This window comes from Monodon monoceros, unplaced genomic scaffold (assembly GCF_005190385.1).
Source record: "Monodon monoceros isolate NGI ecotype Baffin Bay Population unplaced genomic scaffold, NGI_Narwhal_1 Super_Scaffold_21, whole genome shotgun sequence".
In the NCBI taxonomy this organism is placed as follows: Eukaryota; Metazoa; Chordata; class Mammalia; order Artiodactyla; family Monodontidae; genus Monodon; species Monodon monoceros.
This window is the reverse complement of record NW_021703778.1, coordinates 60,700,713-60,719,691: the sequence shown is the minus strand read 5'-3', so window position 1 is coordinate 60,719,691 and position 18,979 is coordinate 60,700,713. Positions and strand designations below refer to the sequence as shown.

The window sequence follows — 18,979 nt, the reverse complement described above, 5'->3', positions numbered from 1 at the left end:
AAGAATCCGCCTGCCAATGCAGGGGACACACGTTTGAGCCGTGGTCCGGGAAGACCTCACATGCCGCGGAGCAACTAAACCCGTGCACCACAACTACTGAGCCTGAGCTCTAGAGCCCACGAGCCACAACTTCTGAGTTCGTGTGCCACAACTACTGAAGCCTGCGCGCCTAGAGCCCATGCTCTGTAACAAGAGAAGCCACCGCAATGAGAAGCCTGGGCACCGCAACAAAGAGTAGCCCCCGCTGGCCGCAACTAGAGAAAGCCTATGTGCAGCAACAAAAGACCCAACATAGCCAAAAATAAATAAATAAATTAAAAAAAAATGAATAAGACATGCCATTTTGATGCAGAGCATGATGATGTTCAAAAGATGTTTTCAAATGCTACTGAACAAGATCACAACTTGGATATAAAGGTATTCTGAAATCTGTATAGATATTTACTTTCTGGTGATAAAAATCTTGGAAGTGTCTTGCTTCTTTCTTCAGGATTCTGCATTTTCTGCAGGCATTTTTAAAAAAAGATCTATGTTTGGAAATACTATATAACATCAAGTTAAGAAATAAAGAACAAAGAAACTTCCCTCCATCTGAGAAATGCTTTAGAGGACCATAAAGATGTTCAACCAATGATAAAAGAAAGGAAAAAAAAAGCATAGACTCTTGATAGTTCAGAAGACAAAACTAATTAGTATGAATTCTAGGCAGGAATTAATTCAATCAATTTTTCCTCCTTCTATAGGTTCCTTTTCGGAAAATGAATGCTTTCTTAACAACGATAGCAGCTACAATTTACTACTTACTATGTGCCAGGCGCATACATTACATATGCAAGTAAATACTTTTTTTTTTACCATAATATTTATCTTTCCTTATGTTTTCAAACTTTTCCTTGCTTTTCAACAAAATATGGTATGGGAATTCCCTGGTGGTCCAGTGGTTAGGACTCACACGCTCTCAGTGCCAAGGGCCCGGGTTTGATCGCTGGTCGGGGAACTAAAATCCCATAAGCCACGAGGCACAGCCAAGAAAAAAAAAAAACAGTAAACATGAAATGCTAAAATTCCTTTAAATTGCAGGCTATAGTGGTAGGAACTAGAAAAAAATAAAGAAAGAACATTTACTGAGTGTCTATTATATACTAGGCACATGTAAGGCACATGATACCCTCATACTAACACTTGAGATAAGCATTACTGTCTCCTTTTACAAACAGAAATTTCGTGTTCAGAGAACTTAAAAGCAATTTCTCTAAGGTTACGAAACAAAAAGCAGCTGAGGCCAGATAAAACCCATCTGCTTGACTATGAAGTCTGTGCTTTTCTACGTCATCCTTTCAAGATGGTGGTAGGTCCTTAAACAACAAAGCAATTAATAAATTTGATCAAGAAAAACATAAATGACAGAATAAACTGTTTTAAATTTAATATACTAACCAAGATACCTTATGAGTACACCAAGATACACAACATGTTTTAACATTCAAAAGAAAAAGAAAATGGTCTTCTATATTAAATTAGGTTGTAATCTTTGGCTGTATGTGTAATATTGGGCAAGTTACTTAATATTTCTGAGTCTCAATTTCCTCATCTGTAAGAAGAGGATATTAGTTATCTTACAGATTGGTGTGGTGAAGATTAAAGATTAAGATGATACAGATAATGGTTAGCACAGATGCTCACACATGTAAGATATGTGTTACTCTAACACAGTGAAATTGAGGCTGTAAAGGGTGCTAACAAATATAATGCAAATGTTTCACTTTTTCCCACAAATTACTAGGAAAAAAATCAAAGTTGCTCCCAATCCCTACCCAGTGCTTCAAAATTTCCTTAAATGTTTTATCTCAGTAAAAATTTGATAGAGATGAAAAACAGCTTGTGTATATACAAAGAACAAAGACTAGAGGTGGTGGTTAAAGAAGGAGAGGGGAGGTTCAGGAGCCCTAAAAAGGAAAGAAAACATCCTGCAAAGTCAAAGCACACCCATACCTTCAGAAAGACTCCCAGATAATCTTAACAACTACAAATGCCTCCTATTATCTACAGGCCAGGAGACTTTAGGCTTTTATCCAGGGTAGACTGCTATGACAATTTATCTCTTTTCATATCTGAGCTGGTCTTATGTGTTCCTCAATCTCCCTCTGGAGTGGGAGAGCAGGTCTGCTATAGGAAAAGCATAAAGGTTATATTTGGTACAGAACTCAATAATGCTGTACTTCTAGATGTGGCCTGAGAGTGTGTTTATTTTTTTACATGTCTATGCCTTTTACCTGTATCGACTGCTACTAATCTTCCCAGACAGAGTTCAAATGTCAACTCCTGAGGCCATTAGTACTTCCCAAGGCAGAGTTAGTTCCACCTACTCTATGTTTCCAGAGTACTTGGTACACACCTTTACTTGCCTCACTGAAATACATGTAATTAATTCACTAAATGCTTGTTTCTCACACTAGTTCCCTGCAGGCAATGATGGTGTGCTTGTATGTTCAAATTCAATGTCCAGGCATCGCTCTACTGTTGCTGCTACAGAAGTTCACTTTGTTCAATATTTCAACCTGTCTAGAGAAACAAGTGGAAAATGTAATGTGCTTAAGAACACCATTTTTTCATTGGTAGGAAGAAAACTATGCCCATTACACCTTTTGGTTATGTATAGAGCATATTAATTTTAAAACCCTAAGAATGTAACATTTTAGACCTGAAAGGAACTTTAGATTTCCCAGTTCAAACTTCCTAAGGCTAACTGACAAGTCCAGGGTCATACAATCAATCAATAACTAAGCCAGCAGATTTGAACAGACCATTTTCTTAACCTTAGTGACCATACTGCTTTAAGAATGTCAATACACCGTTATCAGACCTTCATCCAGACAGAAGTTACCATTCAGTTGTTCTGCAGTGAGGAATAGGGGAGCTGAGGTTTGTAATTATGATACCTAAATACATATCATGGATTAGAAAAAGAAAAGGCCTCTAACCAATGGTCTATGGTCAAATTATGTAGATTATCATGGCTTTGCATGTTAAGTAACACTGCCTGTTGTTCTCTGTAGTGGTGTGAGCAGTATGATACCAACCTAGCTCTTTCACTCTTTTTTTAGTAAACGTAACATGTATTTTACAGATGACTAAAGGTTGACTGCACAAGCAGCAAACTGTCAAATCTGAGATGTTACGGTCAAGTTTCTAGTTTGGGAAGTAGGATATTCAAATGATCATGAAATAAAATATACATAGTCCATTTTCATTTTTATACCCATTTAAAAAAAATAATTCACATTGATAAAGCCCTATGAATTACATATATTTCAGTAAAAGCATCCAAATAGAAAACCATTACTTTAAATTCCATTTGTTTTAGACACTGAAAAGGTAAGTAGTGTAACAATAAGTGTTCTCAGTTTATTATTTTGGTATCATTTATCAAAGTACCAGTTTTTAAAGTTTAAAAAAATTCTCTTTTAAAAACCTGAGATTTCAACATAGCATTTAATCTAAAATATGCTTTTAATTAAAATGCATTTATCATTTATATATCCTTAATAACATTCAATACACTTAAATACTATTTTCAGCATGGTTTCAAAGCAGTATGATCATGTTTGATGCTGATGTTAAGTACAGAATTGAAAATAATAATTTCTAATATTTTCTATACAAATATCTAATAAATCCCAAGTAAAGAAGCTAGTAATACAATATATAAGTAGGCTTGACTTGTGAAATTTTCTAATGGTTCTCAAAGAAATCAGTTTCATGAGAATTCATTGGCTTTCCCCCTCTCCTTGGCTCATCCTTAACACCTGAGACAATACAGAGAATTACCTCTAGGTAGTGAATGCTGTTTTGATTAGGATTGCAAGGAACACTGGTGACCTCCAGTGTTTATTCTTTTTCCAGGTTGTTCTGTCCATTTTGCCCTTTTGTTTTAAAAATGAAAGAACTATGAAACAACAAAAATATACTGTTTCTTAAAATGAATGTCAGGCAAAGAAATGAGATGAATTTTTCATTTACTAATCTGGTATTTTTAAAAACCTGTGCAGTTATACTAAATATTAATATGTAATTTAACTTCTATTACTCTCATAGAATTATAGTAACAAATTACCAAAAAAATCACAGTTACATGTTTTAGCTGTTCTGTCAGTTTTAAATATGACTTCCGTTAATCTAGCAGAAATCATGTTATGCTGTTGAACCACCTACCCCTGCACAGCACACAACTGTTAAAATGTAAATTGCCCAACTATTTTTAGCTGTTGCTGAAAAAAAATCCTGTCTTTGGGAATAATGATTTGAGGCATTGTGTTCATTTTGTTTATCAAGCAGCTATTCAGCCTCTAGTGGGTCCAAGTGCTTATGCAAGCAAAAGCTTTTAAGAACGCCTGCAGCTGCAATCCAACCTTCCAGGTAAGCTGCAGGTTCAGAGCACAGCTGCCCTAGGCTGCATAAAACTCAGATCCATCTGGAAGTGAGTTTCAAAGAGGATTTCAAATTTGAGTTTTCATGTATCACATGGAAGAGAAGGAGGGGGAAGAACATAGGAAAGAAGGAAGGCAAACAACCAAAAAGATGGTATCTCTACTTCAGCCTTAATAAAAAATAAAAAGCTCAGACCCATGCTGCTCCTTCTAGATTACTACTTGCCAAGCCAGATATTCCATTCAGTGTATACTTCGATGAGCTGTGACTCATCCAGCAGCACCTGCGCCCATGTGTTAAGTACTGCCAAATAAAAGGCCAACATCCATTTACACAACAAAGAGATGTGCCCTACAAGGCATGGGGCCTCAATCCAAAAGCCCCACTCCCCATTTGTTCTAAGAAACGGGAGAGGAAAAAAAATCTTCCTTCTTCACACCAGGGATTTTTAAATTGTAGGTGGATTTATGATATAGGTTCATTTACAAATACTTTTACTCTTTAACAGAATAAAGTATACTTAATAGCACAAACACCCCTACAGCATTTGATTATCATGGCCATTAACGGTTGTTCACCAAACCTTTCCAACCTCCTTCATGAAAGCTCTTTATTCTCAAAGGATACATTTTTGAGCAAAGAGGGATCAACAAACTAGCTGCTTGAAAGCTTTCCTGATGCTAGGCTGAAGTTAGGAAAGGCTTAATGAAGGCTTTAAAATCCACAAGGGCTTCACAATGAACATCTGACTTGGTGATTTATGCATATTAATAACCTCAGTCCTACTGAGGCAAGCTGAGCCGAACATGTCCTCCGAATCTTAATGTCTTTAGCTCCATTGGGATTATTACAAATGTAAATTTCTAAGATTCTCAGCTATTAATCTCTGTCTGTCCTCCTGTTCAGCAACATAATGACTAATTAAACATCAAAAGACCTGTACAGGAGATCTTCTTTGACAGCTACCAGCCTAGTCCTCTTCCCAAGAGGGGAATTCAAATGACAGGGCCATGGAGTAAAAGCATATGAGTAAGCTACAAATCATTGACGAGAAATCTTAAAAACCTAACACTGAATTTGGATTTAACTCAATCAGTGATTCCATTAAGTAGAGAACAGTTACTATGTGAAGTGTGCCTACTGATACCAACCAAATGTATCCTTACAGCCAGCAGATACTGAATACGTGATATCAGTTTGTTTACCACAAAGTCAAAAAAAATGGGTACTTACAGAAGAAGGCAAGCCAGGAGGCACCTTTCTGACTTTCTTTGCTTGCAAAGGATCTGCACGTGGGAAACAGTATATTTCATCAGCATTTATATTAGAAAAGTTTCAGACTTCAAATGAGCAGGAAAGAATTTTTCCTCCTAGTACCTTTCTTGTCTTCCAGCATTTAGAAGTAAGTAAGGGAATACAGGGATAGGGGTCTCATTCTTTCTAACTGGTTCCAGTGCAAAACAGGTACTCCTAATGAAGTGACATATTCTGAAATACATATCCCATAAGTTTGGGAAGATGACAGCAAAGTAAAACAAGAAAGAAAATAACAAACCAATAAGCATGTGTGAGAAAAGGGAATAATATTCCTTAAGCACCTATTATGTGCAAGGTTACATATTAGGCACTTTACATCATTTATCTCAGCTCATTTGCAGAGGGGCATTTGGTACAACAGGTCAGTTTAATAATATGACTCCTTAAGAGAGACACAAATTTAGTGTTCATATCACATTGAGAATTAGGTTTAAAAGCATATTAAATAAACTAAAAGCTAATGCTAATGCTACAAGGTATTATGTTAAAAATTTGAAATAAAATTTAATAACTGAAAAATTAAGGTTATAATAATATCTGAGATATGCTACATAAACTATTAGATACAGGCATTGTCATGTATGATATCATCCTATAAGTATTCTATAAGAACATTTACTTTAACAATGTGTGGTTAAAACTGCAACTTCAGCACTAATTATTATACAATTTTATCCTTGGATGTTTATATTTATTTCCAAGAAATAACTAAAGTATATTTCTTTCTAAGACACAAATTATTTATTAATACAATGGAGAATATGAATATTTTCATATGTCTAACGACCTTACTTGGTATTTTACTTTTACTTATCTGTAAAATTTAATACTTGTTCATCTTATTTATTGTAAAAAATGGTGTTAATTGCACCTTTCCAATCGTACACAAATAATGGATCAAATTCAGGATTTTTCAGAGGGGTTCACTATTAAGAAGAGAGAACACATAAGAAGGCTGATGTTAATTACAATGTTTTTGAAAACTGTAAAAATTAGAACTGTAAAAATGGTATTTTCCTGGGTCATAAATGATATGACAATAAAACATGCAGTTGTTTAAGAAAGAATGAAACCCATTTAAATTGGGGCTGGGAATCTTTATAGTGACTATCCCAGGAGGCTGCAAAGCTAAAAAAGCAACTTTGTAAGTAGCACATGGAAAATTTTATACAATAAAAAGAGGAAAAAAACACTCATTAGCATCTATTCCCTACCCCAAGAGGCAGCCTATATTTCCTTAAAACAAAAGTGCCAAAGATAAACAACATCTGGCACGCTCTATATTTATAAAACTTACAGGCAAAATTTTTGTTCTTTGTGAGGCTTTTCTAAAACCCAACTTTTCACAACTAGTACAGTATCCCTTGAGCAAAACTCATACTCCATACATACCAAGAGAGTCAACTGAACTGTTCCTATCAGTCTGGAGCCCATCACTCTCTTTTGGGGTAGTTAGCAGTAGGATACATTGCTGTTTAGATAAGGACAGTTCTTCACTGCCATGGGAATGGAAATTTTTCTTTTATATTTTTAATCTCATCATTAGCTGCCACTCTACAATTATATAAATAATGTTGGATTCAAAATCATGAACTTAGGATACAGAGTTCACTTTTGGGAGGTTTCAAAGTGTAATAGTTAAGAGAGTAAGCTGATTGGATTCAAATTTCAGCTCCATCACACAGCAGCTGTGTGAGCCTGGGCAAGTTACTTAACCTCTTAGAGCTTCAGTTACCTACAATAACCTCCTGGAGTTATTGCAATAAATATAATACACAAAGATGCTCAGGGAAGTGCCTAACAGAAAATGACACAATAAATTTTAGCCATTATTACTAGGTTTATATTAAAAACTGTGGCAAGAGTATTATAAGTTAGATACGGTTTTGCAGAATGTTGATTTCCTAAAGCATCTAAATAGCTTGAGAAGATGCTAAGATTGGCGTAGATTATCTCTGAAGTCCTTTCAGAGATTTTATGGATAACTGCAATGCCGAGAAAGAGTGTCTAAGACTGAGAAATAACAATAAAGAATGGAATAATAATCCACTAAACGGTATTCACCCAGGAGATGAGTGCACCTCCCTGGATACCAAGGCTTGGCTAAGTTACTTAGCTTCCAGGGTCTTGGTTCCTTATTTGCAACATGACGTTAATATTATAACCTCATAGAGTTTTTGTAAAGATGCAGTATGTATACACAGTACCTGGCATAGAAGAAATAATCCATAGTACCTAGCATTATCATAATCAAAATGAAAATGAAGAATATATAAGCTTTAATTTCTGGAAAGCTTGAGTATTTATGAAATCCACTCCCCCTCCCTGCCCTCAATATTCCAATAGTTTATTTCCTCCTTGAACTCTTAGTAATAGTATACTGGTCTATATTAGTGCTTTTTATCACAGTGTGTGCTCACATAGCAGACTAACAGATATTTTTCTAGAGTGACACCGCCACATCTAGACTCAAAAGAATGTTCTTACTCTGACTAACTAATTTGGTGGGAAACAAAAGCGGAGATGGAGAAAAGATACTTTAACTTACCATTTCCTTAATGAGTGCAGTGGTCTAAATCATCGGAGCTAACAGTACATATACTCAACCACCCATAACACTGAGAGGTGGGCATATCTAACCAGAGCTTTCTATGCCTAGTATGACAATCCATCACTGTGCCCTTTTACACCCTCAAGCATATTCTAGACCCAAAGGCCTGGGATATTTTACCAAAATTTAGGTTTGACAGAGGTAGACATACAAATTAGGGGTGTCAATAAGTATTTGTGGAACAAATAACTGGGACATACTTTCTTTTGGTGGACTATGTTTATTTCAGAAGCTGGTCTATCCTTAATATAAACATGCTTTATAACTTCAATTTTCTTATATAAAGGATTCTTTGGTAAGAATAACCAAAAATTCCCACATTTAAACACTGACTGGATAGGGTGTCAGAGTATACCTGAGGCTTGCTGTAAGCAGCAACACAAAACAGATTGGCCTGGTTAGGCTATGTATGTATAAGACATAAAAGAAGGAAGCTAAAGAAAATGAGATTTGCATGCTTGATAGTTACTGAGTTTCCTTTTGAGGTGATGTTTTGGAGCTAGACATGATGGCTGTACAGTTTTGTAAATATACTAAATGTCTCTGGATTGTACACTTTAATATGGATAATTGTTATGCTAATTTTACCTCAATTTTTTAAAAAGTGGGGAGTAGAAGCAACTAATATGCAAAGAACATCGGACTTGGAGTCAGAAAATCTTAAATTGTATCCTGCATAAATCACCTCTAGTTATATGAATGTGTCCTCTTTTGAGCCTCAATTTTATGTTAAAGCTAGTATTACGTCCACTGACTACTAGGACTGCTGTATGGATGAAATGAGAATGTATACTATAAAACCACTTTGTAAACTGTTGAGCATTATATCAATTTTAGTCAAGAATAAGGTGTTAATATTAGTACATGACATTTTTATTATAAGAGGAAAAACTAATCCCATTTTTAAAGTTCCATTTTTCACTATTCAGTTCCTCTTATACTGATGACCAAATAAAAATATTTTTATTAAATATATGATATATTATTTTATGTAAATAAGCCCCAATATCATCGTGATACCCAAGAAACCAAATTTCTTCTAATTAAAAGTACAGCCAGAAGCATAGACAAAGGGGGAGTGGGGTAGGGAAGAAACATTTGTAAAATGGGGTTTGTTGTGTGATACACTTACCAAGTGCTGCAGAGTCATGGAGTGGTCTTCTCCTGGAACTTGTGGCAGAGAATGAGTAGTATGGTGTCCCAGGTTTTCCTGAAGAAGAGATTTGTGCTGGGCTTCCAAGCCCTAGATCTTGTCTCAGGAGGCTAGACTATAAAACAAGGCCAAAAAAACAAGTTATCTTCTCATTGATTATGAACCCAGATCTGAAAATGACATCACTCCTGAACTATCTATAGTAACTTCAACAAACCCTTGAATTTAGGAAGTATCTAAGTACTTACTTGAATTTTATTAGACCATTAGTTTAAACCTGTATTTTCTCTTTTTCCCCATCCTCATGTTGCCTGCTTTCTAGTAATTATGTAGATCCATACACTCTGAGGGTTGAAAGATACTTTAGTTACTATGTAGTTCCACTCTTTAATCATCAAGAACATTTTTGAAAAATGGCCACTCAGTCTTTGCTTGAATGCTTTCATGACCACAAAAGGTAGTCAATTCTGTTCTTTTTCCATTTTTTTTTTTTCCTTTTTGGAAAGCTCTCATTGTTTGAAGAGTGCCAATATTTTCAAGACGAGCCATTCCTGTTTTCTTCAACTGTGTCTCATGACATGGTTTGAATGTCCTCCTCACCATCTCTGATACAGACCTCTAGATTTTCCATTTGTCAAAGTCTCTTGCAAAGGAGAATGGAGAATAATGCCCCAGATGTGGCCTTATTAATGCAGAGTAGTTTTCAACACTACATTTAAACAACCCATTTGTGCTAGCTAGCTCATACTGAGAGGTTAAGAGTAATCACACCCTGTTACTCTTTACTGTATAAGTTGCTCTTAAGTCATGTCCCTCCAATGGTTTCTTTGTTCAGTTTGTGTTCTTTGGTTCCAAGTACAAGACTTAACATTTATCTCTGATAAAATTCATCTTGTTATATTTGATCCATAATAATCATCCATTTTTATCCTTGTCCAGGATGACAAGGCTGAGGAGAGAGCCCTAATGTATGTCACAGTGATGTCATGAAACTGTGTCAAGCACTTCACTGAAATCCAGAGATTCAGCAGCCCTGACCTACTAACGAATTGACCGTGTCATAAAGCAAATGAAGTTAATTTGGCAGAATTTGTTTTCAACCTTTCTGGTAGCCGAGGGAAAAGGAAGACCTCAATTGGAAAGGGTGTTAGATATACTTGAGAAGATGCTCTCAAATGAAAAGAGCTGTGATTTCTCTCATATATTCACTATTCTACCAGTCAATAATACCCCTTACTGTTATCACCATACTGTTGGTAGTTGTCATTCCAGCTACTGAGCATCATAAAGGTACTGAGAAATAAACCTCAGCTCTGGTTAGAAAGAATCAGTAGAACTTTATACTGCTAGTCATAATAGTCCAGTCCCTGCCTCCAGAAAGACTTTCATTTCAGTTTGTCACACTATTTAATAATTTTAAGTAATATTTATGTTTCAGCTTAAAAATCTAAGGTGGAATTAACATAACATAAAATTAACCATTTTAACATTTCCAATCAGTGACATTTAGTACATTCATAATGTTGTGCAACCATCACCATCTAGTTCCAGAACATTTCGTCACCCCAAAAGGCAACTCCATACCCATTCAAACAGTCACTTCCATTCCTCCCCTCCTCCAGCCCGACAACCACTAATCTGCTTCTGTCTGGATTTAACTTATTTTGAATATTTCATATAAATGGAATAACTAATATGTGACCTTTTGCATCCAGCTTCTTTCACTTAGCATAATGCTTTTGAAGTTCATCATGTTGCAGCATGTATCAGTACTTCATTTCTTTTTAGGAATGAATTATATTCCATTGGACAGGTATACTACAATTTGTTTATGCATTTATCCATTGATGTAACATTTTGGTTTTCTCCAGCTTTGGACTATTGTGAATAGTGTTGCTATGAACATTGGTGTGCAAGTATTTGTTGGGTATCTCTTTTCAATTCTTTTCGTTATACACTTAAGAGTGGAGTTGCTGGGTCACGTGGCAAAATCTGTCTAACTTTTGGAGAAACTGCCAAACTGTTTTCCATGGTGACTGCACAATTTTACACTTCATTGTATGATGGTTCTAAGTTCTCTACATCCTTACCAATACTTGTTACTTTCTGTTTTTTAAATTATAGCCATCCTCATGGTGTGAAGTGGTTTTGATTTGCATTTCCCTCGTGACTAATGATGCTGAACAACTCTTCTTGGGCTTGAGGGTCCTTTGTGTATCTTCTTTGGAAAAATGTTTATTCAAGTCCTTTGCCCATTTTTGAATTGAGTTGCCTTTCTGCTGTGGTATTCTAAGAGTTCTTATATGTGCTGTTCTGTATATTAGACCCTTATCAGACATCTGATTTGCAAATATTTTCTCCCATTTTGTAGGTTGTCTTTTCACTTCTTGATAATGTCCTTTGATTCACAAGTTTTTAATATTGATGAAGTCTAACTTATTTTTCCCTGTTTCTTGTGCTTTTAATGTCATATCTAAGAATCCACTGTCAAATCCAAGGTAATGAAGATTTATCCCTACATTTGCCTCTAAGAGTTTATAGTTTTAGCTCTTATACTTAGATCACTGACGCACTTTGAATTAACTTTTGTATATAGTGTAAGGTAGGGGGTCCAACTTCATTCTTTTGTATGTGGATATCCAGTTGCTCTAGCACTACTTGTTGAGGAAAACAGTATTTCCTAACTCAGTGGTCTTGGCACCCTTGTTAAAAATGAATTGGTCATACATGTTCGGGTTTCTATCTGGACTTTCAATTCTATCACATGGGTCTATATGTCTACCTTATACCAGTTCCACAGTGTTTTGGTTACTGTAGCTTTGTATTAAGTTTTGAAATTGGGAAGTATGCGTACTCCAATTTTACATTTCTTTTTCAATGCTGTTTTGGCTATTCTGGATTTCTTGAAGTTACATATAAATTTGAGGATCAGCTTTTCCATTTCTGCAAAAAGATGCCATTGGAATTTTGATAGGGATTGCATCAAATCTGTAGATTGCTTTGGGGAGTATTGCCATCCTAACAACAATAAGTCTTCCAATTGATGAACACTGAATATTTTTCCTTTTACTTAGGTCTTCTTTAATTTCTTTCAGCAGTGCTTTGTAGTTTCCAGTGTACAAGTCTTACACCTTGTAGTTAAATTTATTCCTAGGTATTTTATTCTTTTGGATGATACTGTAAGTTGAGTTGTTGCTTAATTTTATTTTTGGTTTGTTCATCAGCATAAAGAAATAAAACTAAATTTTGTGTGTTGACCTTGAAACTTTGCTAAATTCATTTATTAGCTCTAATAATTTTATTATAGATTCCCTATGTATAAAGATCATATCATCTACAAACAGAGATACTTTTACTTATTCCTTTCCAATTTGGATGTCTTTTATTTCTTTTTCTTGCCTAAATGCTCTGGATAGAACGTACAGTAAAATGTTGAATGAAAGTGGTGAAAGTAGACATTTTTGTCCTGTTCTTGATCATAGGAGGAAAGGCTTTCATGTTTTACCACTGGGCATGGTATTAGGTGTGACCTTTATCAAATTGAGGAAGTTCCTGCCTATTCCTAGTATTGTGAAGTGTTTTATCTTAAAAGGGTGTTGGATTTTGTCAGATGCTTCTTCTGCATCAAATGTGATGACTGAGTGACTTTTCCCTTCATTCTAATTAATGAATGATCAATTCTCATATGTCTAATACACATGCATTCTTAAAATAAAACCCAGTTAGTCGTGGTGTGCAATCCTTTTAACACGGTGGTGGATTTGTAGCTTGCTAGTATTTTGTAGAAAAATTTTCATTAATATACAAAAAGGATATTGGTCTGTAGTTTCCTTTTTCCTGTGATATCTCTAGTTTTGTATCAGGGTAATTCTTGCCTCGTTGAATGAGTTAAGAGTGTTTGAGAAGGACTGGTGTTAATTCTCCTTTAAATGATCGGTAAAATTCATTAGTGAAACCATTTGGTCCTGTGCTTTTCTTTTTTGGGAGGATTTTTATTACCGATTCAATCTACTTGTTTTAGTACTGTTCAGATTTTCTATTTCTTCAGTTTTGGTGGTGTGTATGTTTCTAGGAATTTGTCCATTTCTTCTACAGTGTCTGATTTTTTAGCATACAACTGTTCACAGTATTCTTTTATAATCCCTTTTATTTTTGTAAGGTTGGTAGTAATGCTCCCTATTTTCATTGCTGATTTTAGTAATTAGACTTTTTTTCTTAGTCAATATAGCTAAAGGTTTGTCAATTTTGTTTATCTTTTCAGAGAAGCAACTTTTGATTTTGTTGGTTCTATTGTTTTCCTTTTCTCTATTTTAAAAAATTTCTGCTCTAATCTTTATTATTTCCTTCCTTCTGCTAGCATTGGGTTTGGTTTTCTTTTCTTTTTCTAGGTTCTTATGGTATAAAGTTAGGTTACTGATCTTTCTTCTTTTTCAATGTAGACATTTACAACTATAAATTTCCTTCTGATCACTGCTTTCATGCACTTCATACGTTTTGCTATACTGTCTCTTCATGTGATATTTGATATTTCAGTTTTTCATAAAAAGCCTATTCAACAATGCTGGAGCACACATGAAGTAATCAGTATATTAAATCACCCAAAGATCACTGCATCTTTCAGAAATGTTTATAATTAAGAAGACAAATTTTTCAGACTTCTCAAAAGGTAAGTGATTCTTTGACTTGAGAGATATCAAAAGAGATATCAAAGAAGTTGATATCTTCTTTTACAAAAGAGCAAAGTGAGAAGCGGATTTCAATCACTAGACAATATGATGTGTATATGAAAAGACTGCATAATATCAATGTAATTACTTAGCATTAATCACACAAATTCCAACAGATACAAGGTTCAACAGATTAGGAAACAAAGGTGTTGACTAACAGACATGAAGGAGAAATAGCTCCCCTTAAGACAATAATCTCTAGGAGAAATGATAAAAATGAGAAAACAATTAATATAAATGTAAATGACACATGTATCCTTTCTATTTCTATAACAAACATTAGAAGTGGATCTCCTGATTATGTTATTTGTGTGAGAATAGTGTGACCCAGGAATCATCAACTCTCCCACACATTATACTAAAATTTCCATTGTTACATCTGTTTTGTGTTTCTTTCTTTGTTTTTTTGCCTGTGCTAGGCACATCTGACATTCCTCAAATAGCAATTAGAATATGGCTAGAGTATGCTAGATGGAACATATTATTACCACATGTTTGAGGGCAGGGGTCATGTACCTTGAATTTTTCCTTAAAAACATCATTAGTCTTTTAATAGGATGTTCCCTGCTCAGTGCAAACTGACTTTCATGATATCATGTTTTGAGGTGCCTGCTGTACTTATTACTTCATCTGTGTTTTCTCATGTAGAAGGTACATACAAAACTGGTCACTGTACCCACACAAACAAATACGTGAGAGGAGATGGGCAGTCATGTATCTCTTAACAGTGTTCCTTTCAACATTTCCCTGGCATATAAATTCTAATGAGCATATAAGATGATGATTAATACTAGTGGTCAACAAACCATGGCCTACAGGTCAAATTGGGCTTGTTTGGAAAATACTTTTATTGGAACACAGTCTCAATTTACTTATATATTATTGGCTATGGCTGTTTTGGTGCTACAGTGGAAGAGTTGAGTAGTTGCAACAGACAATGTATGATCTGGAAAGCCTTAATTATTTACTATGTAGCCCTTTTTAGAAAATATTAATTGATCCCTTACGTAATGCTTTAATGGCAAAACAAAGGGCTGAGTTTGGAGGACGGTTAAGAAGTCTGTCTGCTTAAAGCTTAAGATAAAGATAGATAAACTTTCAGATGAATAAAATGTAGCCAGTAAGTTATTTCTTCAAAGAAGTCCAGTAATAGTCATAATAAAGACTAAAAGAAGCATAAAACAATCTAAAAGGTGAATAGGTAAATGTATTTCTTATATTCCTAAAAGTAAATAAAATGTGTACAACAACTTTGATGTCCTGGAAACAGCATGGGCTTTGGAGTTAGCTACCCTGAGTTCAAAACCTGACTGTAAGATCCTGGGCAAATTATCTAACATTAATGCATCTGTTTTGTTTGGTTATATTAATATTTCACAGGATCACTGGGAGAAGTAAATGAAGCTTAAGTAAAAGTGAGTAGTATGGTGGTAGGCCCTAGAGAAAGTAAAAACTCCATTTCTTTTTTTTTCCTCCATAGGTTACCATATTCTAAGCATCACAAAGAATGAAAATAAGATGAGTGGAATTTTTAAAAATTGTTTCCTGGGCACAAACTCTTTCTCCTAAGTAAGGAGACCTCGTCTGCCCTGAATCCAAGACGGTTGAGTTGCAACTCCCAATGGCTAAAGTAAGATAGGATATTGGAAATAGAAAAGAGAATAGGCCCCCAGAGAAAGGATTGACAATTAGAGGCTAAATCCAAAGAGTGTGACAGATTTAAACTGTATCAACCTAGACCAAGAATAAACAGAAAAATGCCAACTTACTCAGAGTAATTCAGCAGAAGTGTGTGTATTTGTGTGCATAAACTCACATTTAGCATACAAACATCTACAGACACATATTGAGTGAAAGAAAAAGAATGCATGTGCACCAATATGGTGAAATGTTAAATGATGAAACTCGATTAAGAGTACCTGGATGCTCACTGTACTATTCTGGTATATTTTCTGTGGGTTTGTAATTTTTCAAAATAAAAACTTGGAGAAAATCAGACTAAATATCAAGGATCCACTAGCACACCATCAAATGTACCATCTCAGTTAATATTTACTGCAATCTTACTAAGCATTACGTACAGAGGTTTTATGTTATACAAATAGCAAGCAGTGGAACCTAACATGAATCTAGTTCTGTTGAAGAGGCTCTTTCCTCAATACAATAAAACTTCCACAATAGTCCAGGAACCCAATTACCATTTATAAGATTAACTTAAAAAAATATAAGTGACCTATAAATGAATTTGTGAACCATAATCCTAAAGCTGAGTTACCTATAGAATACATACTGGTAGGTTTTTGTACATATGCATGAAATAAAGGAAGAAAAAGAAGAACAAGGTTTTTTTAGGGAAAAAAGTTTCCTTGTTACCAATTTTACCATTGATATGCTTTTCTCCTTATTGTTGCCAAACCTGGAGATGTGGTTAGGAAATACTGTCTTCTTTTTCTCCAGTGAATATTAGTGCCAAAAAAGATATAGAAGTTGTTCTTTATTCAGCTGCCCTTCACTCAGCTGTCCTAATCATAGAAATAACCATTTCCCCATTTTACCTGTATCATGGTCAAAATGATTAGGCAAAGTAAATGTAGGAGAAATTGTTTCCTCTAAGAACACAAGATGATATTTTATGCTGTTAACTAAAATGAAATGTTCAGTACTATAAGAGACACAAAAGAAGTTTAAGACAAGGTTTTCTCCACAAGGACTTGATAATCTAAGAAATAATACCCGTGGAACTAATGGTAAATATGACTTTAAAAATCAAGGGCTAAACTATATATGCCTAACATTTTGATATTCTACCACTGACAAAATCATGTATTTTTCCTTTATTTGATCCTTCAAACATTCTGGTAAAACTAAAGTACACATAATAAACTACTGAATTTTTTCCTAAAATAAAATTACATATCATCTCATATTATTGATTTTTCTGCCTGCCTGAAACAAATGAGAAGCATTATTGATCTTGTCCTGGAGGTATCTAAGGCAAAAAGAATACCCAAGTACCCCAGAGGATACAGAAATCGACAAAGCAGTTTTATTCTGCTTATTCAAGGCAGAATTAGTATTCTGAAATGACATAGCACTAAATTTCTTAACACATGCTTAGAGAAAAGAATCTTTTCTACAGTCATCTAGCAACTCCATCTGTGAAAAATGTACCTAATTACCGAAGATAATTAACAAAGGGTTATTCCTGAAACACTAAGATAGCCTAGATTATTATTATTTTTTGCTCTTTGTATTCTTTTAATGCCTTTATATATATATGAAATAAATTATTTTTCAAAGAAGAAATTTAGAGGCTTGAAGTTTATTATATTATTCTCTCTACTCTTCTGGAATTTGAAGTTTCTTCAAATTAATAAAATACCATATTTAATTTATTTTTTAAACATCTTTATTGGACTATAATTGCTTTACAACAGCGTGTTAGTTTCTGCTTTGTAACAAAGTGAATCAGCTATACATATACATATGTTCCCATATCTCCTCCCTCTTGTGCCTGCCTCCCACCCTCCCCATCCCACCCCTCTAGGTAGTCACAAAGCTTGGAGCTGATTTCCCTGTGCTGTGCGGCTGCTTCCCACTAGCTATCTATTTTACATTTGGTAGTGTATATATGTCCACGCCACTCTCTCACTTTGTCCCAGCTTACCCTTCCCCCTCCCGGCGTCCTCAAGTCCATTCTCTACGTCTCTCCGTCTTTATTCCTGTCCTGCCCCTAGGTTCTTCAGAAACGTTTTTTTTTTTTAGATTCCATATATATGTGTTAGCATACGGTATTTGTTTTTCTCTTTCTGACTTACTTCACTCTGTATGACAGACTCTAGGCCCATCCACCTCACTACAAATAACTCAATTTTGTTTCTTTTTATTAGCCTAGATTATTGTAATAAAAACTTACAGTAAGTTTCTTTTGGTTTTTTTTTTGCGGTACACGGGCCTCTCACTCTTGTGGCCTCTCCCGTTGCAGAGCACAGGCTCCGGACACGCAGGCTCGGCGGCCATGGCTCACGGGCCTAGTCGCTCTGAGGCATGTGGGATCTTCCCGGACTGGGGCACAAACCCGTGTCCCCTGCATCGGCAGGCAGACTCTCAACCACTGCGCCACCAGGGAAGCCCGACGGGGAGCTTATTAATTGAAGATGTAAAAAGGTATAAAAAACAATCATGATAAAATAGAGTACATAAATTGTTAAAATTTCCCAGATGAATTCTTTTTTTTTGGCCTCATGGCTTGCAGGATCTTAGTTTCCTGACTAGTTCCCGGACCAGGGATTGAACCTGTGTCCTCGGCAGTGAAAGTGCGGGGTCCTAATCACTGGACTGGCAGGGAATTCCTCTCAGATAAATTCTTTTTTTTTTTTTTTTTTACATCTTTATTGGAGTATAATTGCTTTACAATGGTGTGTTAGTTTCTGCTTTATAACAAAGTGAATAAGTTATACATATACATATATCCCCATATCCCCTCCCTCTTGCGTCTCCCTCCCACCCTCCCTGTCCCACCCCTGTAGGTGGTCACAAAGCACCGAGCTGATCTCTCTGTGCTATGCGGCTGCTTCCCACCAGCTATCTATTTTATGTTTGGTAGTGTATATATGTCCATGCCACTCTCTCGCTTTGTCACAGCTTACCCTTCACCCTCCCCATATCCTCAACTCCATTCTCTAGTAGGTCTGTGTCTTTATTCCTGTCTTACCCCTAGGTTTTTCATGACATTTTTTTTTT

At 35.3% G+C, this 18,979-nt stretch overlaps 1 protein-coding gene across 8 annotated transcripts in view; it reads right to left on the bottom strand.

The window, feature by feature from the left end:
- The window catches only part of TCF12 (transcription factor 12), a 381,378-nt gene that overhangs the window by 75,397 nt on the left and 287,002 nt on the right, over positions 1-18,979 (bottom strand). For all 8 annotated transcript variants that reach the window (XM_029237048.1, XM_029237049.1, XM_029237044.1 and 5 more), the window contains 2 exons: positions 9,489-9,624; positions 5,662-5,714 (listed from right to left, as the gene is read on the bottom strand). In XM_029237048.1, coding sequence (XP_029092881.1) covers positions 5,662-5,714; positions 9,489-9,624 — 189 coding nt within the window. The remainder of the gene's footprint in view (positions 1-5,661; positions 5,715-9,488; positions 9,625-18,979) is intronic.